The sequence below is a fragment of the Cotesia typhae genome, unplaced genomic scaffold (genome assembly GCF_013202065.1).
Source record: "Cotesia typhae breed Kobodo isofemale line unplaced genomic scaffold, CoteBio_Ctyphae contig_20, whole genome shotgun sequence".
NCBI lineage: Eukaryota > Metazoa > Arthropoda > Insecta > Hymenoptera > Braconidae > Cotesia > Cotesia typhae.
The window spans coordinates 5,779,605-5,804,695 of NW_027423725.1; the positions used below are offsets into that span (position 1 = coordinate 5,779,605).

Sequence of the window (25,091 nt, forward strand, 5' to 3'; positions counted from 1 at the left end):
TTAAATATTTATATTTTTATGAGATTTTAAAGATATACCATAAAAAGTAGTCATAGTTGAACAAACAATTCTGAAGTGCCGCAGTAGTTGAACAACCCGAGAGCAGTAGTTAAGGTAGCATTTCAGATAGCATAGTATAATGCTAAAAAATTGGTCTTTTATTGATATATCACTAGATTATTATAAAAAATTTAAGATGAGTAATATCTATAGTTTTACAGAGTTTTATTATTATTTGTCTTTTCTTATCACTTTGAATTAGTCTTTCCGGTAAACTTTTCTTTTTTAGCTTTAAGAATTGGACTGTTAAAATATACGGGGAAAGTATATCGGCTATTCTCAATGTACCAACTTTTAAATTAACCAAATATAATTGTATATTGATTTGAAATTTAAAAAACTGTTAAAAATAATTACTAAGTCAACAAGTAATCTTAAAATACCGATATTGTTTATAATAAATATTGCGATTTGTTATTAATATTAATTTCAAAAATTTATTCAAGTATTGGTTATTTTATTCATAGCTCATTAATTTCATGTTCATAAAAAAATGAACTTATCCACGCCAGATATGACCAAATAATTTTTTTTTTGTAATTGTAGTCAATTTATTTTTTGATTACTTGGTTTTTAAGCTTATTTTAAACGCTTCAATTATGTAATTTCAATGAATTATTCATTACTGTTTAATATTTTTATATTTTAGAAAATTATTTTTTATTTTTGAATTCGCATTGCTGTAAAAGTGTATTTAACTATTATGAGGTAATTAACGAATTAAAATTATCAAATTAATAAATTAATTTCGTAGAACACATAAAAAAGTATGTTTTCATAATTTTATTAATAATTTAATGTCATTTGAAAAAACCCATCATGGTTTTTGAAATTACTGTTTGAGTTAGAGGAGTTCAATAATATCTTGCTAAAGCTACATTTTCGAGCTATGAGTTCAAAAATAGCGAGAAATTTCAGAGATGGCGGCAGGATAAGCTGTTTTTCAGATTTTATTGTAAAAAAAAATTAAACTCTAGAACTAATTAAAATAACATTCTGTAGTTTCAAATATTCACTTTTTACATTTTGGATAACGAATATTGACAATATCAAATGTTTATTCTGGTAGATTGAATATTTGCAACCGAGTTTCTCTACTTCCGAATATCGTTTCAATTATTTACTTTGATAAATATTCTTGTGATTCTATTAAAATATTATACTTTCAATATTTCATAGATTTAATTTTTAATAAATCTTTATATCATTTGTATAATTATCGGGCAAAATCTTGCATTTGGCGATTATAAAATAAATAAAATATGCAACTAACGATAAAATTTAAAAACAGGGTTTACAGCACGACACGCTGTGCTGGTAACCCGTAAACGGTAATCTCGTGGGGAGAGAGAGTAGGTAAGAAGGAGTAGGGTGAAGTTTGGGAACGTTATGCATTCGTATGCAAATAACAGCACACCTGGAGTAAAGGATGTATGCAAATCAAACCTCACCACGGTTCTGTTGTCGACAAAAAACTTTTACGTTGCGTCCTTTTAACCAATGGGAATTTTAACTATATAAGTTATTTCATCGCTATAAAATACATTAATAATCAACATACTACTGTAGAAAGTACGAATATAATCTACTTCCAAGATTGTTATGGCACATTTACATTGTCTAAGATACTTCCGATCAATGAATCTGATCCTAGTAGTTTTTTTTTTTTTCGAATAAATAAAAAAGTTTATTGTGTCTTTTGATATTACTACTGATTTCCTGGTATATGCTTCAATCATCCTCACAGAAAAACAAAAAAAAACATAGGAAAACATATATTTAAAGATATAAAAAGTTTGTATGGCACATGTGACTAATTTATATTTTTTTGCTGAAAACGTATATGAATAATTTTTCATTTTTGTCCATAGGTGAAATATATCCGTTCATGGAAAAAAAAACTTTAAAATTTTTTGAAAAACCGTAAGAGATAGGCGGTTTATTCAAGCTATTAATTTGCCAGTTATAGTTATTCCCGATAGTAATAATTTATATACTATTTCAAATATCAATTGATTTATGCAAGTGATTTTTCAATTTTCTTAACGGGAAGTTAAAAATCGACATGATATTTTGTTATTTGAAACATTATGCTGTTGGTATTTTTATTTAGATCATTCCTGTTCACGAAAATTTCAATGAATTCCTTATTGTATAAGAGAAAACATTCCCACAAAATTTTAAAATAATCAGTGAGGGTCGACTCATAAAATTTATTTCTTTTGGTAGAATGACCCACTGATATTTTATAAAAGATGGTACTTCAATTTTTTATTGGAGAAATCATAAATAGTAAAAAAAATTTGAGGAATTCATATACAGGCATCAAAATTTTTTTTCTATGACCGAAATTGAAAGATCAGTAAAATCAAATAGTATGTTCGAAAAGCAAAGAACAATAAATTTGGAATTCGAATTTTATGAATCATTATAGCTGATGACTAACCGAAAAAAGTTACAATTTAAAAACGATGAATCTCATATACCAATAAGCATAAATTTTTTAATAATTGATTAAATCAGGACACTTTTCATTCGTATATTATTTTTTAATGGGCTATACGGAATAAAATAAAAAAATTTTAAAGTTCAATAGAATTTTTTAGTTTTATTGGAATACTATGGATTTTGTAAAATTTACCGATTTTATCTATTTTTAACATCCCGCCAAAAAAAATTGAAAATTTTCGATAAATTTTGAGAAATGTCAGAAATAAAATTTTCAAAAATTCGTTTTTTTAAAATATCTTCTGAACGGCTTAACCGATCGATTCCGAAAACTCATCAGCTCTTAACCTCGAAAATCACGTTGATCTCATGTCAATTCTTCAAAGTACTAAAAAAACTGCGTTGAATGCCGTAAGCCGCAAGAAAATCGGCTGATTCATTCAAAAGTGATTGCGGTTTGAAAATTCATAAAATAATGTTCTATGAAACTTCTATCAGAACTTTTAGCTCGGAGAACTTAAAATAATACAAAAATTATATCTTTGAGCTCGAAGAACTCAAAAACAAAATAAGTGAAATGTTGAGCGCTTTATGGAGTGAGCAGGAAGTTACAGGGTGGGTCTTTAGGGTCAACCGTTTTTCTTACCTTTTTTTTTTTTTGAAACTTTCAATCCGTTCGAATTGATATTTTTTAAACTTACTAATTTACTGTTTTTAGGTTAATTCTCACTGCAGTTAATCAAATAATGGTGAGAATCTAACAGCGAGGTATTTAGTTCCTACGTCGTATTTAATGGTAGGAACTTTATACCGTGCTCTTGGATTTACCTAAAACAACAAAGTATAAGTAAAAATTTGGAAAATCCAAAAGTGCACGTCTCAACGTTCATTCATCATAAAAAAAAAAAAAAAAAAACGTAAAATAACATAAAACTGAAATGATTGGAGGTGCCCATGTGTCGTCGAAGATTGAACAAAAAAGACTGTTCACTGTTAATCAATTTATTTATTTTCTAATTAAACTACCTAGAATTAGATAGTAATTTTGAATATGCTATTGCTCAGAATCATCCTAAAACAGATGAAAACAAAATGGACTCAAAAAGTGAAGTTTTTGGGCGTCATCGTGAGCACATATATCATCCGCATAAATAGGCAACCCGACGTTCATCGAAATATTTTTTTAAAACGGTTTTTTTATACTATCTACAAAAAAATAGTGTTTTTTAAAGTATCGACTGTCATAAAAGATTGCTATTGTTGGTATTTGTCAATTCATTTAATAATCAAAGTGCAAAAAAGATCGAATGAAAGCGATTTAAGCTGAGATAATTGCTTAACCGTGAGAGAGTAAGAGTAAAGCACTACTCACGTTCCGCGTTGAGACGTGCAATTATGAAATAAAATTATAAATTCCATTAAGCTTGCCATACCATCATCACGAAAAAAAAAAAAAAAACGATCTGTCATAGGTATTGATTGGTAATCGGTAGAGTTACCGATTTTTTTCCGGCAGCAGCTACCGATTTCCAATCAGTAATCTCTACTGATTCTGAGGGTTTACATGGGTTTCACGGATTCATAAGATCGATTTTTAACTTCCCGCTAAGAAAATTGAAAATTTTCAAAAATCGCGAAGTTATTGGTTTTACCTAGGTTTTTCGAAAATCGAGGTCTCATGAGAACTCGATGTTTTAAGGTCCTAGGAAGCTCCCGTAACTATTCTCGCGATGGTGTCTGTATGTATGTATGTATGTTTTTTTTTTTTTTTTTTTTTTCCCAAAGAGGTACGAAAAAAGATCTTCAAAAGACACCGCTATCGTTAACTCCACCGCCCATCTTACGGCAGATATCGATGGTCGGTAGTGTGGAGATTTTTACCCACTAAAAAAAAACATCCCTCTTCCCCTCTCCCCATAGATGGTACGGGGAGGACTGGATTGGAACCACGTTAGCATTACTTCAATCGAGTCCGTGCTGCGTCTCACGACGCCTACTCTTGGCTACTGGTCTCTTTCTGCGATTTTTTCTTTCAGAAGGTGCTGTGCGTAAACTGCAACAGCTGACCAGTTTTTCTCTTGTTCGATCATATAGGTCGCCAAGCTGGAGGGGGAGAGCCTGGTGCCTATGATCTCTTCGGTGCTGCTTCTGTAGTCCTTCCACCGAGCACACTCGAAGAATGTGTGTTCGGCATTGTCAATTTTGTCCGGGCAATATTTGCATGTCGGCTTGTCCTGTAGTTTCATCCTATAGAGGTAGTCATTGAATAGGCCATGGCCTGTCAAGAGCTGGGTCAGAAAAAAATCCGTGTCCCCGTGTTGTCGAGAGAGCCAGACGTTTATGTCCGGGATCAGGCGCGCCGTCCATCTGCCCGTTTCCCCCGACGTCCATCGGTCTTGCCACTCCTGTTGCGTTTCCTTTTTTATTCTCATCTTTGCTTCCTTGGAGTTGTCACCATTCCTTTTTGCGTTGTAGAGTTTCACTCTCTCAAATGCTAACAAGTCAATCGGTGTGGCCCCTGCTATTACCAGTACCGCTGCCTCTGAAACCGTGCGATAGGCACAAGTAACTCTCATCGCTCCTCGTCGTTGTACTGCTGCTATTTTGCGCCGATAAGTCTTCTGTCTAAGTATGTCCGCCCATATCTCCGCTCCGTATAGCAATATTGAGTGGACTACTTCCAAGAGCACCCTCCTTTTTTTGGTTCGTGGTCCTATGGTATTGGTCATGATTCTCGACAGGTTGGAAACTACCTTGTTGGCTTTTGTGCAGGCGTTTTCAAGGTGTTCTCGGAAGGACAGCTTCTCGTCGATAACTACACCTAAATAACGCAGTGCCCTCGTGGATATCAGTGTTGTCCCGCCCATGTCTACGACGAACGGTTTTGGGAACCACTTTTGCCGGGTCAGGACGACGATCTCAGATTTTTGCTTGGCGAGTTGCAAGTGATGTTCCTCTAGCCAATTTTCGACGACATCGATGGTTTCCCGGACTAGTAGTTCTGTCTTCTCTGCACTGTCAACGACTATCGTAGCCGCGACGTCGTCTGCAAAGCCCGTGAGTTTCACCTGTTTCGGTAACGGGATTTCCAGAAGCTCATCATAGTCTGCGTTCCAAAGGTCGGGCCCCATAATTGAACCTTGCGGCACGCCAGCCGTTATGTTATGTTCTTGTGGGCCTTCCGTCGTTTCCGCTATCAACGTTCTTTCGTCGAGATAGTCGTCTACTATTCTCAGATTTTCTGGCTCCACATCAAATTTGTGTTCTAAAGCATCTAGGGTGTTACCCCAGCTCGCACTGTTGAAGGCGTTCTTGATGTCCAGTGTAAGAACAAGACACACCTTGCGAGCTTTGAGGCTGCCAGACCATGCTTCTCTAGCTGTCTCCATGACTTTCCGGATCGCGCCAATTGTTGATCGTCCTTTTCGGAAGCCATGTTGGTTACTGGCAAAGCCTCCGGCACGGTCAATGTCGTTTCGTAGCCTGCCCTGAATGAGCTTCTCGAGCAGTTTCCCAGCTATATCAAGCATGCAGAGTGGTCTAAATGACGGTGGTGTTATAGGGGTTCCCTTCCCTTTATCTAACAGGACCAATCTCTGCCGCTTCCAGACCGTAGGAAACGTGCCGGTTGCCAAACACGCATTGTAGGAGCTCATAAGTATGTGCGGATATTCCAGGACTACAATCTTGATCACCGAAGCTGGGATGCCATCGGGGCCTGGTGCTTTCCCAATCTTGATGGTTTTTGCTGCGTCTTGCAATTCCTTTATAGTGAAGGGTGTTATTTTACTGGTTTTTGCATATCGTCTCTTTTCTCGCGGTGGGTGTTCGGGAAACAACTCCGCCACGATGCTGTTCATTGAAGCAGGAGACTTCGGCGCTTCTGTCCTTCCCAAGTCGTTTAGTGACAATTTTGTAGGCTTTACCCCAGAGGTCATTGTTTAGGTCGTTGCAGATGTCTTTCCACAACACCACTTTACTTGCTTTGATGGCTTTATTCAAAGCCTTCTTGGCCTGTTTGTACTCCATCGAGTATATGTCTTGGTCAGGGGAACGTTTTGCTGCTCTCGTTGCTCTCCTACGTAGTCCATGGCATTTTTTCCGAAGATCTGCTATGTCTTGAGTCCACCAATACACCGGCCTATAGAAGCCTCGCCTCTTCATCCGGGGCATGGAAGCATCGCATGAGGCGGCGATCAGTCCCATCACTCTTGACACTAAATTTGTCGTGTATGTATGTATGTATGTATGTATGTATGTATGTGTGTGTATGTGTATGCGCGCGCGTGTGTGTGTGCGTGTGTGTGTGCGTGTGTGTGTGTGTGTTTATGTTTGGGATCAGGCGCGCCGTCCATTTGCCCGTCCCTCCCGATGTCCTTCGGTCCTACCACTCTTGCATCGTTATCGCCTTTATCCTCGTTCTTGCGTCTTTCATGTTTTCGTCACTGTTTTTAGCGTCATAGAGTTTTGCTTTCTCAAACACTCGTAAGTCGATGGGCGCGGCTCCCGCAATAACCAATATAGCCGCCTTGGAAACCGTTTGGTAGGCGCAGGCAACCCTTAGAGTGCCTCGCCACTGAACTGCCGCTATCTTTCGCCGGTAGGTCTTTTGCTTCAATATGTCTGCCTATATTTCTGCTCCATAAAGCAGTACCGAGTGGACCGCTTCTAGAAAAACTCTTCTCTTTTTGGTTCTTGGTCCCATAACGTTCATTATGATTCTTACTAGGTTAGACACCGTCTTGCTGGCTTTCTTGCATGCACTATCGAGGTGTTCGAAGGAAGATAGTTTCTCGTCTATCATTACCCCTAGATAGCGCAGGGCCCTTGTTGACCTCAGTGTTGTTTCTCCCATGTCCACAGCGAATGGTTTTGGGAACCATTTTTGACGTGTCAAAACCACCATCTCGGTTTTCCGGTTGGCGAGTTTCAAGTGGTGTTTATCAAGCCAGGTCTCGACGGCGTCAATGGTTTCCCGAACCAGTAGTTCGGTCTCTTCTATGCTGTCTACTACTATCGTGGCCGCAACGTCGTCTGCAAAGTCCGCTAGCTCTACTTGCTTTGGTAACGGGATTTCAAGAAGCTCGTTGTAGTCCGCGTTCCACAGATCGAGCCCCGTTATTGAGCCTTGCGGTACGCCAAGCATGCATTGTAAGTGTTCAGGAGTATGTCTGAGTATTCCAGGGCTACAGTCCTGATCACCGACGTCGGCATACCATCCGGGCTAGGTGTCTTTCCCGCCTTGAGAGACTTTGCCGCGTCTTGTAGCTCCTTAGTTGTAAAAGGTGTTGGTTTGCCATCTTTTCCGTAATATTTTTTCTCCTGCGGCGGGTGTTTATGAAACAGCTCCGCTACAGTGCTGTCCATTAACGCAGGAGACTTCGGCGTTTCTGGTGAAGCCTTCCAAAGTCGTTTGGTGGCAATTTGTTAGGCTTTACCCCAGATGACATTGTCGAGATTGTTACAGATCTCTTTCCAAAACATCGATTTTCTTGCTTTGATAGCTCAGTTTCGCGTCTTTTTGGCCTTCTTGTACTCGTTTTGGGGGCATATTTTGCGAAGTTTTGCTATGTCTGTTGATCACCAGAGCACTGGCCAATCGAAACTCCAGTTTTCCAGCCGCGGCATAGAAGCGTCACATGCGGCAGCAATCTCCTTCATCGTATTTAGCACTGCCTTTTCCGTCTTGCTGCAGGTATTCGGAATCGGGTTGTTCTGAAGGAGAGACCAGCTCCGTGCAAGTGAAGTTCGCAGTGCCTCTAAATCGAGCTTCCTGGTATTCCAGTTCCGTGGTCGATGATCACGAAGCGGTACTGTAACAGGTGCTATCAGATGCTGAATGTCACATGTTGGTGATCACTGCCAGTGTATCCCTCTGATACTGTCCAATCCTCGATCATGTTCGCGATCCTTGGAGTCGCCAACGTGATATCGAAGATAGATTCCTGGTATCCTGGTATTCTAAAAGTCGTAGTGTTTCCGGTGTTCAGCACTATGAGGTCGAGTCTTGCTGCAAAGTCTGCTACTTCGTTTCCTCTGGTGTTAGAGAGGTCAGCACCCCATTCAGCTGATTTACCGTTGAAATCACCAGCTACGATGACTTGGCCGTCGAGCTTGCCAATGGCATCTTCTATTTTTGCCAACTTCTGGCGGAACACATTAATCCCTTCGTTGGGTGAAAGGTAGAAACTCATCAAGTAGGTAGTAAAAGTCTCAATCCAGACGAAGCCTGCTCCACTTTCCTTTTTCAAGTTTGCTATCCAGATCGCTGCTGTGCCGGACTTATCTGCAAACCATGTTTTTCCTTCGATGTTTAGATATCGCTCGCAGATAAGACAGATGCCGATTTTATTTTCAAAGAAGCGTGTCTTTTTTATGAATGTAAACCGTTAATGCGTGTGAGTTTTATGTATATAAATCTTTCATAACTCATGAATGGCTTGACCGATTTATTCGCGGTTGGTGCCATTGGAAGAGGCTTGATTGAACTTAGATTTTGAATACAATTTGGAACAATTCGGACCGGTAAATTTTAAGGATTCTCAAAAAAAATTTTTTTAATGTGGTTTTTTTGGAATGACTTTTGAAAGGCTCTACCGATCGATCCCGAAAACTTCTTAGTTGTAAATATCAAAAAACCACGTCGATTGCCGCCGTTCGGTCAAAATTGGTTGATTCTTTCGTAAGTTATCGTTGACGAAAGAAAACCAAAAGTGTTTTTTTTCGGAATTACTCCGAAGTTCTGAGTTCGATTAAATTAACCTGGAAAATACTTCATGAGGCTTAAAAACTACAGCGTACTCAGTCCATTGATTCAAAAGTTATTGCGGTTTGAAAATTAAAAAAATAGTGTTTTATCAAATTTCTATCAGGCTTTTGAGCTCGACGAGCTCAAAAGCATACAAAACCTGTTTCTTTGAGCTCGAAGTCCTAAGAAGCTTTCCTGACTATTTTACGATAATGTCCGTACGTCTGTATGTATGTATGTGTGCGCGTGCAATTTCAAGCCTTTAGGTATGGAATTGACGGGAAGTCGCAGGGATGACCTTCAGGGTCAACCATTTTTAGAACGAAGTTCCTAATCACGCGTTGCAAAAGGGGGTTAGACGGAAAAAAAAGAGAGACGAAAAATTGTAACGACACTTTTTGCTATAGTAAGCTATTGTAAACTTCGTTCCATCCGGGTGTCCCTTGACACCTCTCAAGTTTTTTTTAAAATTTTTTATTTTTATAACTAGCTAGCTAGCTAGATAGATAGATAGATAGATAGATAGATAGATAGATAGATAGATAGATAGATAGATAGATAGATAGATAGATATAGATAGATAGATAGATAGATAGATAGATAGATAAATCTATTACATTGTTCAAGGTAAACTTTAAATTATAATAGAGTTCGGATTTTATATAAGTATATAATGAATTTCCCTATTTCGAGCATGGGCAATTAATTATTCATCGCGTGTCGACGAATCAGAAAACTATCATCTTTTTACATTCACGCACTGCAAAGAAAGACAAAAAATATAGTTCATCAGAAACCTTTAAATTGATTAAGTGTATAACTGTGTCGCAAAAAATGTGAATAAAACTTTTCTATTAAGTTTTGACCATACTTTTCACAAATATACATGTAGGTGATATGAAGTTTACCGGGTCGTCTATTAAATATATAATATAAATTAAAAATATAAACGAAGATATGTATTTCATATTTTCAACGTATACCCGGCACGAGACACTGACACTCAAGATAGCCAGTAATACATGTGGTTAATGAAACTCCGAACAAAAAAGTCCTTCCAACGTTCGTATAGCGTTGCGATTAGGCTATAGTCCCCTCTGCGTTAGGTGTACTGTTCAAATCTTGGTTAGAGCGATAGGCATTTTTCTAAATTTAGTTATAAGGCAAGCGTTAAATTTAAGATGAATGAATGTATATGTGATGTAAAACCTTATCCCCCTTTCACCTCCTTTGAAAAACTTCGAAAAAAAATTGTAAAAATAAAAAAAAAAGTTAGAAAAACGGTTGAACCTAAAGGCCATCCCTGCAACTTCCCGCTCATTTCATGCCTATAAGCTCTCAAAACAGCACTGATTACATTTTTGAGCTCTTTAAGCTCAAAAGTCTAATAGAAGTCTGATAAAACACTATTTTTTGAATTTAGAAACCGCAATAACTTTTGAATGAATGAACAAAATACCGCCAACCGATTTTCACCCGGTTGGCGATATTCGACGCAGTTTTTTAAACTACTGTTACGATCCCAAAAATAGGGTAAATAAATTCATTGAGATTTGAATAATCAAATGACAGGTTTTGACAACCTTGGGTAGTCGATCAACCCCCTGTGTGTCGTCACAGATGAGCTTACTTTTTTTAGTTTAATTATAATGAACTTACCATTACGGGCATTGCCATTACTAATCATAAATTAGCCCCGATAACACCCCTAGTTTCTAGCCACTTGGTTTCAAAAGGCGGGTAAGTGTCGTTGCCCGTCTTCTGGAAGTACTCTTCGGAGTAGTACCCGTATCGAGGGTCGTTGATCGGGATGGTGCCTCCTGCAGGGTGAACCTCGGGAACCTCTACTGGGACCAACCTCCAGGTCCTGGTGATGTCCGTCCAATAACCAGGTCGATTGTTGTTGACGAGGATGGACTGACCCTCTGGACCCTGGTACGATGGAGAAAGTGATTTGGGTGAGTCCTCCTCGATGGTTCTCACTACTCTCATCCTTGACTCAAAAAGTATCTTGTCATCGATTATTTGCAACCGTGGCTTAGGTGCCGGCACTACTTTCACCCGCGGTTCAGCGAGTATCTTGTCGTTAATTATGTGCAACGACGGCTCAACTGATTTTTCGTTGTTGATTATCGGCAACGATAAATGAAACGGCTGGGTTAAGCGATGACGGCCCTTTTGTACCGAGTGGCCTGATCAACATGATCGTCTTCCTCGAGATATGAATCCAAGGAATTTGGTGCTGGCTAGCGCTCTCGTCGAAAGGTTGCCTTATATGGGGTGGAATAGCCTGTTAAGTGCTCGCCCCCAAAATAAGTGTAATGGACTATATGTTCAGTATAGTAGATTTATTGGTTCACAGGATCTGGAGAGATTCAAGTTGAAGGAGAGAGCTCTCTGCACTAGAAATTCTCGAGATCTACTGACTTAATCTGCTCGAGAACAGTGTTTATAAATCTTAATTTCAGCTATGTTTGTCGCTCAGGTTATTCCTGAGAGAGTCGATGAGGCCCGGATCCCATGCTGACGCAAGATGTTTTGGTTATCCGCGGCCACGGTGACTCTCTGCTGACGCTTTATCAAAGGAGATTTTCGTTACTCCACTGCTGGTGTCACTACCAGTGAAGCAACAGATATCACTTATTATGCGTTGAGAGAATCTGATACACATAAAGGAAAATACGACGGGACCAGATATGGACCAGGCTTGGCGCAATGCTGCTTATCTCTGGCCCATGATTGTAAATATGCTTTAGCCCAGCCTTGGTAGAAATCTGAAGTGATAATAGGGTACCAAGCTTGGTTGCCAAGACTGGCTCGTTTTTAAGCTAAAACAAGCCCAGGCTTATTCACCTCTATAGAATTTACTAAAAGAAGTATGTAACAGGGTAAATATACCCTGAATCGATAAGTCGCCGGATATCGATAATTTTTCGACGCAGTACTGGCGCATCTCGATCTTCGGGCCTGAAGAAAGAGTAGGAGGGGGTAGTTTTGGGTTATTATAAGTGAGCCATGCAGTCCAAACGGGGAGAAGTGGTATGACCGCCAGACAGAATGCCACGGAGAATCAAGAAGGACTGATCCCTGGAGTAGTGACGATACGAAGGAAGCCAATAACAACTAAGACTTCATCCTCAAGCAGTGAGTTAGATCGTCAGAATTACGTCAAGGTATCAATAATTACTCTGTGGAAAAAAGTGGGCCGCGGTCTACCTAATATTCGGTTTACTTCTCCTCTTCATTTATTAATTTGATCATTTAATCGACAATTAGTATGATTTATTTAATCAAGATTCGATAATATTCGTTAGTTCGAACTGAGTGATTTTCATGGGGATTTATACCCGAGAGTCATTCAGTCGACCTTGAGGTCAAGAATCATTTCAATATTCGTAGTGAGAAATTTTAATTAACTGAAATTAATCAATTTAATTTATTTAACATCTGGAATTGTTTTATTAATTGAATTAATTTTTACAATCAATTAATTCGGTAAACTATTGATTTATTTTTACACTTGAGAAAAATCGACAAGTGTCTTCTCACAAATTCTTGATCGAGCGTCAATAGATATTTTATGTCGTAGTTAATCTGTACACCCAAGGTCAAAACTAACAAGATAGTGGATATTTGGCGTCCACTTTACGTATGCTGACTTTTGCCGATTTTTATATTGGGAATTAGTTTACTTGAATTAATTTATATCATAAAACAATCTGTTGCGAATTTATTTATTAATGTTACGACGCGTTATGTTGGATTATTGATTTTTTCGAATACGAATTATTTATGAAAATTAATTTGAGAGGTATTAGAATTCAATTTTTAAAATTGTTATTGAGATTAATATAGTTCTGCAAATTAGAACTTATGCTCATGATAATCTTGTTCATCAATTATATTATAGAAATTTAGTAAGAACTTATCGTTAATTAATTAATTGTCGGTATTGAGTATTTAGTCCAGAGTTAATTGAAATTTGTTTATTAATTTGGAAATATTGTTTAATTAATAACTGATGACTGAATATTTTAGTTGAATTTTTTAACATTGAAATTAAATTTGTTATAAATTTCGAATTAATAAAATTAAAGTCAATTTAGCCAAGTGTGGATAATGCGTGTGAAGATTTGTACGGCTTATGTGTGATGGAGAGTGTTAATAGTGTTAAGTATTGATAGTCCAGTGTACTTGTAATTTTAAATTTAGTTTTAGGACAGGTGTGAAATTTAATTATAGTGTGTGTGAGTGAGCGCTTAAATTGTTAACTTTGTTATTGTTAATAAATACCGGTACAATTGTTAATTAATTGTTTATCATTCAACAGCACCTTCCTCCACTTTCTCTAACCCTAAGATAAGTTTCTCAGCTCTGGACCGGTTCCAAGAACCGTGATAATAACCTGGTGGCGTCCTATTAATTACTCTGGTTGTTGTTCATTTTTGTAGTTTAACTAATTAACTAATTAGGGGCGAATTGGACAGAACCAAAACTGTTACAAGTAGATTATGAAATATATATGGAATTAAATTGTTTAATGTTAAACCAAATTAGTATTGATTGATTGATTGATTTGTTTACTTATGCCAAAGCCTGCTGGCCAAATGGCAAGTAAAAAATACAGAATACAATAGATTACAAGTTTAAAAATATTAATAACAGAAATATAAATACAAATATTAATACAGCATACAATAGAATACAAGTTTAAAAAATATTAATAACAACAATTTTGCAGATGTAATAAGCACATTGATTACAATTTTACAATATAATTATGATTTCGATTTCTCTTACAATCTTACAAACATTTATAAACTTTATTTATACATCTAGATTGAATAAATAGTCAAACATTTTATTCTTGAAACCCTCAAGACTGGACGAATTTACAATATCAGACGGAAGTTCTTGCCACAGACGTATAGCAGTAATTACAAATGTATCTTCATAGGTAGTGGTTGCAAAGCTAGGTATTTTAAAATTTACATTGTTTTTTTTTTTGTAGCTAAACGATTTGATCGTCTAATATCGACATCTTCTATGAAAAATTCACGTAGATAATAAGGTTTATTTATAGAGAGTAATTTATAAAAATAATTTGCTAAATAATAAATTCTACGACTTGCGATAGAAAGCCAGTTTAGTCTACGTCTGTAAGGGGTCACATGATCATCACGCTTTAAGTTAAAGATAAAACGGATGACAGAGTTTAATGCTCTTTGTAATTTCAAGTTATTTTCTGAAGTAGAGACATGTAAATTCCATGATAACTTATGAGAAATATGGAGACCCAGACACTTAGTCGATTCAACATAGGGTATCACTACACCATTTACGATAGGTGGTAGATTTTCACTTAAAACCTTTCCTACATTATTTTTTGTACCCAGTATCATATATTTAGTTTTATTTAGATTTAGATCAAGACCGTTTTTAGTAGCCCAGTCAGCTACTGATTGAGTATCAATTGAGATCTGTCTAATTGCTTCATGAGCATGATATCGATGAAAATGTAAGTATATATATATATATATATATATATATATATATATATATATATATATATATTGAGACACTAGAATTTTTACTTCTATGAAAAATTTTAGTTTCCAGGCCACTAAACCTCGCGGATGAGAATTAGTCGCCTGGATTTCGTTTATTATTTTTGGTTCACTACCCTGGGATATTCCGCTCCCGTATTTATGATTGTCTTTTGTTTTAAGAGAGCTCGATTAGAAAGATTATGGGACAGAAGTTACCACGTGTGCCAGTTAAGTTTATTTTACTTACTTACAAAAGTTACTGTGCAGATGGTCCTTCTTCCGTGGTTGGTGTTGTAATTGATTAGATGAAATTACGCAGTGTGAATAGTGTAGTGGATAAATTAACTTGATTGATAACAAAATTGCAACAAACTTAATTTTATTTCACTAGCTAAACACTTGAATTATACTTATTATATTCGGTGACGAAATACAATAGATTTGTGGTATGATTATTTTACCAATATTCTAGGTTGTCGATGGTTAATTATTTATAATAATGCAATGATATTTTAACACAAAATAGTAGTAATAATGATGGTATAAACTTATTAATTAATTAGTAGATTTGGTAGTTGTTAATAGTTATTTAGTTTTGGTGAGTAATCACCTAATAGTAGTAATAGTAGTATAGTGGTAATAGTGGTAAGATTGACTAAGATAAATCTAACGTGGTGGTTGACACCGGGGGATAGATCGAAGTGTCGATCACCGCTCAAGTATCGGGGTTTGTGACCGTTTTTCCCCTCCTCGTGCCGTCTTGTGACGTCACGGGACTACCTATTATTTTAGCTAGTGTCGATAACGAAAATTTCGGGTGGTAGTTCGCCAGGCTGATAAAGTCGGGACATTTTGTAGTGTCTCAATCCTACCTGCCAAGCCAAGACTACCCCGTCAATTTTTGAACCGAGCTAGCTCTTTTAAAAGAATCGGTGAATCGTCACCAGGTTTGAGGGTAATAGGATGATGGGAGTTGGTGGTGAGTGATCACCTAGGAAGGGTAGTTTGATGAAATAATAGTGAGAAAAGTTTGGATTGGTGAGTAGTCACCTATAGTGGTATGATGATTTGGTGAGTAGTCACCTGTTAATGAGAAAGGGTGGTGAGTAGTCACCTGAAAAATAGATGTGTTGGTAGACTGGTGAGTCATCACCTGTAAAGAAAAAAAAATTTATTAATAAAAATTTTTAAATTATTTTTAAATAAAGAATTTTTTGTTGGTGAATTCCTTGAGCGAATGTCGAAACTCCGGTCTAGACTTCGATCTATTGAATTAAAAGAGAAATAAATTAAAAATTTTATAATGAAAAAATTTTTTGGTTATAGTCGGTTGATTTTTTTTTTTGGACTGCAGCTGTAAATAAAACAAATTAACTGGCAGATAAAATTTTAGATGATATGAATGATGTTGCGATTATATAGAAATTAATATGAATAATTATTTGAATTTTATTTTATAGTAGTAAACACACAATTTTTAAAGTATATAATGAACTGACTTATTGTCAGTAATGAACAAACAAAAAAAATTAAAATAATAAGAAAGTAATGTAATAAAAATTATTAAAGTATTAATAAAAGAGTGATGAATAAGGATGAAAACTTCCTGAACCGTAAAAGGGGGGGGGGTTAATTTCCTCATGGCACGAAGATGGGCCTCGTAGAAGAGTCTCATGTCCTCTTGGGTGTACTTGGTACTGACCCAGTCCTTGTATTTTGGCCAGCGCTGGTTACAAGCCCGGCACATGGGGTTGAAGAATTGATTTGCCACTCCGCATCCTGAGCAACGTCCACGAAAGTGGTCTTTTAGTTCTTTCTCGTGTGGGTGGAAACACGTTTCCGTTGTCACTTGGTCCTGGTAACAGACGTGACACATATCTGGTCTCCATGGTAGATGGCATTCGGCAATTTTGTGTGTTCGTTGCCGACAATTCTGGCACCCTGTGGAGAAGAACAGTGACTGAGCCTGGGTAGTCACTGTCTGGATCCAAGACTCCTGGAGCTCTTGGTGTCGGATCCTTGGCCGAACGGTAGCACAAGTGCTGCGGATTGCTTTACAGAAGGTGTTGTAATCCATAAAGCGGATTCCGTTATGTACGCATACCTGGTTAGCGTCTGTAGTAGTTGTTGATGGAGTTGCTGAGTCAGTGTCAGCCAGCAGCTTCTGGTGATATCGGCGCACTGTACTCAGGTGCTGACGTAGTCTGGGAGTACGGTAACGAATGAGCATACGTTACCATTACTGTTTTAGCTACGGTAACTGTGCCGAGCTGGACTGCGAGGGGCCTGGGAATTCGGCCGAAGGTAAGCTGGGTAGCTTCCTCTGGAATCAGGCTAGGCTTAGCCATGGTCGGTGACGATGCAGGGGTTACAGCTGACGGTTCAGGTGATGGTGGTGATACAGTGTCATTCAGATGAGGTGAAATGGTGTCGGAAGCTAGAGTTTCGGTCAGCGGGTCGAGAATCAATGACTCCAAACTCGCACGTGAACTAGCTTTCGACTCGCTGCTGGTGATAGATGACATTGTAGTACTCTCAGTAGTTTCTTTCTGTAATGAAGTTTGTCTATTAGACCTTCGTGGAATTTTCAAATCATTTAAATAATGTGTGCCGAGGCCATTGCCATTTAAATCTGATAATTTCACGACCATCGGACTAATTATATCAGTAACTACTGCGGGTCCTGCATATTTAGGTGCTAACTACGCGCTATAGCCATCAACTTTTTTACTAAATTTTTTATTTAAATAATAAACACGATCCCCGACCTGTAAATTAATAGATTGAGTGGAGAACCGTTTTTCATGTTGTTTTCGTGTTCGTTCCCGAGCTTTTAACATATAATGTTCTGTAAAATGGCGAAGTTCGTCTATTCTACTTATGCGGGATTTCCAAACAGTTATATCAGTCTCGTCAAAGTTTTCAGTAACAGGTGTATCTGATATCGGGTGTTGGTCACGACCATGATTTAAATAAAATGGGGACACGCCTAGTGCGGTGTGAACTGCAGTATTATAGGCAAATTTTAAGTCTGGTATGTGAAGGTCCCAGTCTCGTTGGTTTTGTCCAGTAAATGAAATAATCATGGGTTTTATCGTGCGATTACAACGTTCTACGGGGTTCGCACATGGGTGTCCTATTGGAGTAGACGTAAGTAAGATATTGTACTGCTTTATAAGGGCCAGAACGTCTTTATTTATAAACTCTTTACCATTATCTGAAATAATTTGTTTAACTGGGCCCCAGTGAGTTAATACTCCACGTAAATGCTTGATTATTTCTTTGCCAGTTTGTTGTCTTAATGGGAAGATTTCTAGGTATCGGGTATAAATGTCTTCAATTACCAATGCATATTGGAAACCAGATGAGGATTTAGTGTAAGGGCCTATGGTATCCATGGAGATAATAGTCCATGGCTGAGTTGGTCGTCTAGTACCAATATAGCCTTGCGGTTTAGCCTGATTACTTTTTGTTTTAAGGCAACTCTCACAAGAATTGACATAGGAAACAACATCTCGGAACATACCGGGCCAGTTATGGGTCTCGCGGATACGCCAGTAGGTTTTATCGATACCTAAATGTCCCGATTGAACATCGCAATGAGCTTTCTCGAGTTGAGGCTTGACTTCAGGTTCTGTGAGGACGATTTTCCACGCGGTAATGTCACCTAGAATTTCCTTGACTGCTGTTGGGTGGTAATAATATAGTCTTTCGTCTTCGTACGCCATTCGGGGTATTTTTCCGGGAATTTTTGAACTACCCGGACTTTTTCGTTGTACCATGAACTTCCAAGTTCAGGAATGCTACAATTTTGAATTGATGAGAGTTCTGTTAATCCAGGATCTTCATAAAGGCGTGATAGAGCGTCTGGAGCTTCGTTTTGGGTTCCTCTGTAATGGATAATGTCCAACTTGTATGCTGATAAGTCAATAGCCCACCTAGCTAAACGACCTGCTGGATCTTTTAAATTGTAGAGCCATTTTAACGCGGAATGGTCAGTATAAACTGTAACTGGAAGACCTTCTACGTATCCACGTAATTTCCGTAAGGCCCACACTACCGCGAGGCTTTCTTTTTCTGTCGTCGTGTAATTAATTTCAGCTTTATTCAGAGGTCTGCTCAGACACATGATTAAATTCTCTCGATCTTCTTTAAAGTCGTACTGAGTGAGAATTGCGCCTAGTCCAGTGTTACTCGCGTCAGTGTATAAGCGATAGGGGCGATCTGGCTCAGGCAGAGCTAATGTGGCTGCTTGTAGTAGAGATTTCTTAGTCTCGACAAATGCTTTTTCTTCTACATCAGTCCATTTCCAGTCTACACGCGTGCTTGTTAATTTATTTAAAGGACCTTGGACTTGTGCAATATTTTTAAGGTGTTTATGATACCAATTTACAAGACCGTTAAATCTACGAAGTTCCTTGCGGTTAGAAGGTCGCGGATAATCGGCTATGGGTTCGAGTCGCGCTGGATCCGGACTCATGCCTTCTTCATTAATTATGAAACCTAGAAATTTAACTTCGGAACGTCCGAATTGGCTTTTTTCTTCGTTCATTTTGAGGCCCGCGGTTCGAAAAGCTTCGAAAACAGCTTGTAAATACATCATGTGTTCTTCTAGAGTATTACTGATGATAATCCAATCATCTAAGTAGGCAAAAATTTTTTCCTGCGCGTTGGGTAAATATTTCCGAGCCTTTTTCCAAAGAATTTGCATTACGATTCGGAGAACTTGGTCAGTGAGAGCTTGATAAGTAATAGGAGCGTTGACAAGCCCGAATGGCATACGAATCCATTCGAATTGGCCACGGCCATCGACACAAAAGGCTGTATAGTGTCGACTACTCTCTTCGACTAATACCTGATGAAAAGCGTCGCTGAGGTCGATGGTAGAAATAATTTTTGCTCCTCGAAGGCTAGATAAAATTCGATGAATGATTGGTAATGGGTACGCTGATTGTTTGGTCTTTTTATTTAAAGGGCGATAGTCGATACACATGCGCCAGGTATTATTTTTCTTCGCGACCATAACTGGTGAGCAAGCCCAGCTACTATTCGAAGGTCGAATATACCCTTTCTCGAGTAATTGGTCAACTTTTTCGTGCAATGCTTTCATTACTGGCTGACTGCGTCTGTAGGGTTTACAACGTACTGGGGTCTCGTCAGTTACTTCGATACGATGTTTTACTAAGTTAGTGACTCCTAACATGGTAGATTTATTTTTATTAAATTCTGTCTCGAGAAAATTACTTAATTCAGATCGTTCTGATGAAGATAGAAGAGCATTTAATGTCAGGGGTTTAGTTTTATTTGTACGGGAACGAAATTGATGTTTGATGGAATTACCGCCTAGATACCAAGTAGCAGTTTTTGATTCTACATGAACGTCTGCAGACTGCCAGAAATCTAAACCGAGGATAATTGGAGTGGATAGACCAGGTAATACGCTCAACCAGGTTAAGATAGTCTTTCCATCGAGTTCTACTTTGAATAGAGCGCCTCCGCGGGTATATATTGAAGCAGAGTCGGCTAATGTTACTCCTACAGTACTGGTGGGATCTGGATTGAGTTCTTGAAGTTCATTGCCTTGGATTCGATTGTACGCGGTCTCAGAGATGTAACTTCGATCGCTTCCGCTGTCCAACATGGCTTCAATGTTGAAAGGTCCGATTGTGATATCCATAATCATGCGACTTACAAGCGTTGGTGCCTGCGTGTGCGATAGATATGTCCGATTCTGATGATTGGGACCGTGTATTTGCATAAGACAGTCGGGTGTTTCGTCATGGTCTGATTTGATTTTTGATTTCGGTGAATCAATGGGAAATTCCGATTCTGAGTTTGATTCGTAGTCAGAATCGTCATAGTCCTCATATTCCGAATCTGAGATGTTTAGTTGTGGAGGATCAAATAGGAAATCCGAGGTTTGGGAAGTACTAGCTTTACAGTTGTTAATTTTTAGCTCTACCAAGGTGTTAGCTGGAGAAATAGATGATACGTGGGTTTGACTGGCTAATTCAGTAGTACTATTTGTCTCTACTGCAACGGTTTTGGCCCTGGCTGCTGTAGAGGGATACACCAGGGCACCTACTCGTTTTTTGGATCCGGGTTTCTCGGCAACGGTGGTAAACCAGCTCTGGCCCGAATCTCATCGGTGGTTTTCGCGCAACATTTATCGGATGTATGTCCATAACGTCCACAGCGTATACAGGACGCGGAAGGTGGTGGTGGAGAGAGTCTTTTGCAAGTTTTCGAACATGCCCTGCATTGCTACCTGAAGATTGTTTATTGACGATACTATTGTGTCTGTAGTATCGTTTTTTGGCTTCTCTTTACGGAAATTGGGTTGTTTGTTAGTTAATACCGCGTCTAGGGTAGTTTGTTCGTTGTTTTCCGTATTTAACGCGTCTTGATCAGGATCTGTGTCGGTAATAGCGTTCATTCGCGTTCTGGATTTGGAATAGCCCTGATTCTGTACTTTTGATTTATTTAATTGTTCTTGTTTAGGGGGATTACAAGTGTCCATAATCGATTGCCAAATGCCAACGCGTTGATAAAGCATTGAGTAGGTACTGATATGTTCTTCGGCGAATTTAAGTAAAAATTTGGAATTAAATTTTTGGATAATAATTTTAATCTGTCGATTTTCCGGTAACGGCTCTTCTAATTGGGCAAATGCACTTTGCATTCTATTAATAAATGCTGCTCCGAGTTTGTCGTCAGATTGCCGATATGAATAAATTTCTTGTAATAGGGTCTCGTCTGTTTGGTGGGTTTGCCATACTTTAAAGTGTGTTTTGAAGATCGACCAGTCGGTGAATAGGTGTTCGTTTTGATAATACCAGTCTAGAATATTACCAGTTAAGGTTGAAGCAACTACTGGCCTAAAACTATCTAGTGGTATATCATTACTGATCATTCTCTGTTCTAAAGTTTTGATAAATTTTTTAGCATCTAGTTTTGCGGATGGATCACGTAAAGGAAAAATTATATTCCACGATTTTGCAGTCCGGCAAATGTCATTAGTCCGTAAGGGTGCAACTGTACTCGGGTATGTATAAGAGTGAGCAGCGCTTGGGACCATGCCTGGGATAGTGTGTGTATATTGCTGTTTCTGCGATGCGGGTACGTGAAGAGAAGCTATCGGTGCTGTGTAAGTATGCGTCACGTGCGGTACAGTAGTGTGGGGCTGTATGTGTGTGGCTGGTGCGTAGTATGGCATCGATGGTGGGATATACGGGTGCGCGTACGGTAAACGCGCAGCTCCACTGAACGCTGAGTTTTGTACCGTGGTAGCAGGAGGTAAGCAGGGTGCGGGCGGTACAAAATGATTTCCCGCCGAGAAGTTTGAATTCGGGAATAATTCCCGCGGCTGAAATGCATACCTAATACTGGCTAGATAGTTGTTGTTATTTACAGCGTCAGACGTTGTTCGGACTAGGGTGCTGGCAAAGGGTGGTATTAATTGATAATACGCGGCTTTCCAGGCTTCGTTTTCCGATCTGAGCTGTCTAACTGCTTCCTCGAGAGCATGTGTCGCAACATTGGTATTCCCAGGATTTTGTATTGCGTTTACATAGTTGTTGTTTGCGTTCGTTGGGTCTAGTGGGTCTTGTACACTATTTATCGCGTTACCGCTTAAATTTGCGGGATTCACTGTCTTGTACTCCGCTCATGTTGTTTTGAATTGTCTGAGCGGGGTCAGTATTATTGTTGTAACTTGTACTGTTATGTAAGTCGTTTTGTGAGTTGTCTAGTCTAAGTAAGTCGTCTGATAACTGTGGATATAGACTTGAACTGGGAACTTGAGTCGGGTTAAAATTTAGTAGATTCTGGCTTGATGTGATTATATGGGGATCTTGTGGGATCTGGTTCGCATTATTGTTTACAGGTACCGGGAATCGGTTTACTGGCGTACGGGGAAACATTTTTGAAAAATTCTGATATTAAAATTTTTTTCTTAATTATTTTACTTAATTAATTTTCGGTTGAATTAAATTTTCGGGAATTTTATTTTATGGTGGCACACCTGATAGAAAATTTTAATCTTAGATTTTTGACAATGGTTTTCCTCAGTAACGTACTCAAGCTAAATCGCTACAATCCCGGATTTATTTAATAATTATCCGATACTCGGGGTTATTAATTTAATCACTAAATTTTACTTCGACAATGAGCTTATTAATTTATGATAATTAATTCGAACGTTATTTTTTGAAATTCGAGCTGTGAAGTTAAATAAAATAATTTATTTTGACGGCAATGTGTAATTTTAGTCTTAAAGTATTTTCTACTAAGAGTTTATTTTGAGTAATAAAATTAAATAAGAGATTTAGTTTCGACTTGGCTAGACAAAAGAAATTCTTGTGTAGGAATAAAACTTAAAGATTTTAATTTTATTTCCGAACGTTACAATACTTAGTATATGACGACCGATTCTTCAAAGGACGTTTGAGTGAAGCGACCTTGTGTCGTGTTTACTTTAGCCCGAGCGTGCAACGTGTTTATGGCTTACGACCCGGCACACAAAATATGATAGACAATGGATTTGTAAGATTTATGTACTGATAAAAATTTTGTCGAAATTATTTTTACTGGAATTTTACTGAGAGTACTTCTCAGTTATCGTAAAATAAATGACATCAGCATAAATCTATACAATAATCGGGTTATAGTTTTACAGTATTACAATTTATGCACACAATATAATTCATTTCAGTTTATTATACTTAATATTAGATGAGATTGTATGAAAACGTGGCAATTTTTGTCAAGGTAGAGATTAATTTTATAAGTTTAGAATTTTTTTTTCTAAATTTTCAGCAAAAGTTTTTTGCTATCTTAATAGAAGTTTATAGTTATTTATGACGAGAATTCTATCGCTTAGTCGTATTAATTGATTTTCTATCTGTAAAGTGTTGAATTTTTAATGTAAAAATGAATTTACGAATTTTTGCAATTTTTTGAAACAAAGACATTCATTAATGAGGGCAGTGTCCCTGTTCGAGCGCCATTGAAACACTAGAATTTTTATTTCTATGAAAAATTTTAGTTTCCAGGCCACTAAACCTCGCGGATGAGAATTAGTCGCCTGGATTTCGTTTATTATTTTTGGTTCACTACCCTGGGATATTCCGCTCCCGTATTTATGATTGTCTTTTGTTTTAAGAGAGCTCGATTAGAAAGATTATGGGACAGAAGTTACCACGTGTGCCAGTTAAGTTTATTTTACTTACTTACAAAAGTTACTGTGCAGATGGTCCTTCTTCCGTGGTTGATGTTGTAATTGATTAGATGAAATTACGCAGTGTGGATAGTGTAGTGGATAAATTAACTTGATTGATAACAAAATTGCAACAAACTTAATTTTATTTTACTAGCTAAACACTGAATTATACTTATTATATTCGGTGACGAAATACAATAGATTTGTGGTATGATTATTTTACCAATATTCTAGGTTGCCGATGGTTAATTATTTATAATAATGCAATGATATTTTAACACAAAATAGTAGTAATAATGATGATATAAACTTATTAATTAATTAGTAGATTTGGTAGTTGTTAATAGTTATTTAGTTTTGGTGAGTAATCACCTAATAGTGGTAATAGTAGTATAGTGGCAATAGTGGTAAGATTGACTAAGATAAATCTAACGTGGTGGTTGACACCGGGGGATAGATCGAAGTGTCGATCACCGCTCAAGTATCGGGGTTTGTGACCGTTTTTCCCCTCCTCGTGCCGTTTTGTGACGTCACGGGACTACCTATTATTTTAGCTAGTGTCGGTAACGAAAATTTCGGGTGGTAGTTTGCCAGGCTGATAAAGTCGGGACATTTTGTAGTGTCTCAATATATATATATATATATATATATATATATATATATATATATATATATATATATATCATCAGCAAATAGACCATGTTTACTATAGTGTAATTCCTTTGCAACTGAGTTCATTACTAATAAAAATAGTATCGAACCAAGGACCGAGCCTTGAGGCACACCAGAAGTGATTTCCAGAAATTGCACCGGCAAGCCGGAGTTATTTAGTACTCACAGTCAGTGAGTAATAATAGATATTATTCAAATACGAGAAAAACCACGTTATGGTATCAATAGTGAACCCTAGCTCAACCAAGGTTTTCAGGATTACCACGTGATCTACATAGTCGAAAGCCTTTGTTAAATCAAACATTATTCAGAACCAAATTTCAAATAAATTGAATTCTCTCATAAAATATTTAAATTCTACGAAACGGTTAAATTATTTTGTATACAATGAGTA

At 37.7% G+C, this 25,091-nt stretch overlaps 2 protein-coding genes across 3 annotated transcripts; both read right to left on the reverse strand.

The window, feature by feature from the left end:
* Window positions 1-8,336: 8,336 nt before the first annotated feature.
* On the reverse strand, window positions 8,337-10,933 carry LOC141537905 (uncharacterized). The gene is made up of 2 exons (XM_074259111.1): window positions 10,916-10,933; window positions 8,337-8,876 (listed from the first exon to the last, which is right to left on the reverse strand). The coding sequence occupies exons 1-2, from the start codon at window positions 10,931-10,933 to the stop codon at window positions 8,337-8,339; spliced, it is 558 nt and encodes a 185-aa protein (XP_074115212.1).
* Window positions 10,934-13,546: 2,613 nt separating this feature from the next.
* LOC141538190 (uncharacterized) lies at window positions 13,547-24,712 on the reverse strand. 2 transcript variants are annotated; one of them, XM_074259549.1, is made up of 2 exons: window positions 24,040-24,712; window positions 13,547-17,354 (listed from the first exon to the last, which is right to left on the reverse strand). In XM_074259549.1, the coding sequence occupies exon 2, from the start codon at window positions 17,328-17,330 to the stop codon at window positions 16,956-16,958; it is 375 nt and encodes a 124-aa protein (XP_074115650.1). In that variant the 5' UTR covers window positions 17,331-17,354; window positions 24,040-24,712; the 3' UTR covers window positions 13,547-16,955. The 2 variants fall into 2 exon arrangements, with proteins under 2 accessions (XP_074115650.1, XP_074115651.1); XM_074259550.1 differs by having other exon boundaries at window positions 24,036-24,712.
* Between the last annotated feature and the right edge of the window lie 379 nt (window positions 24,713-25,091).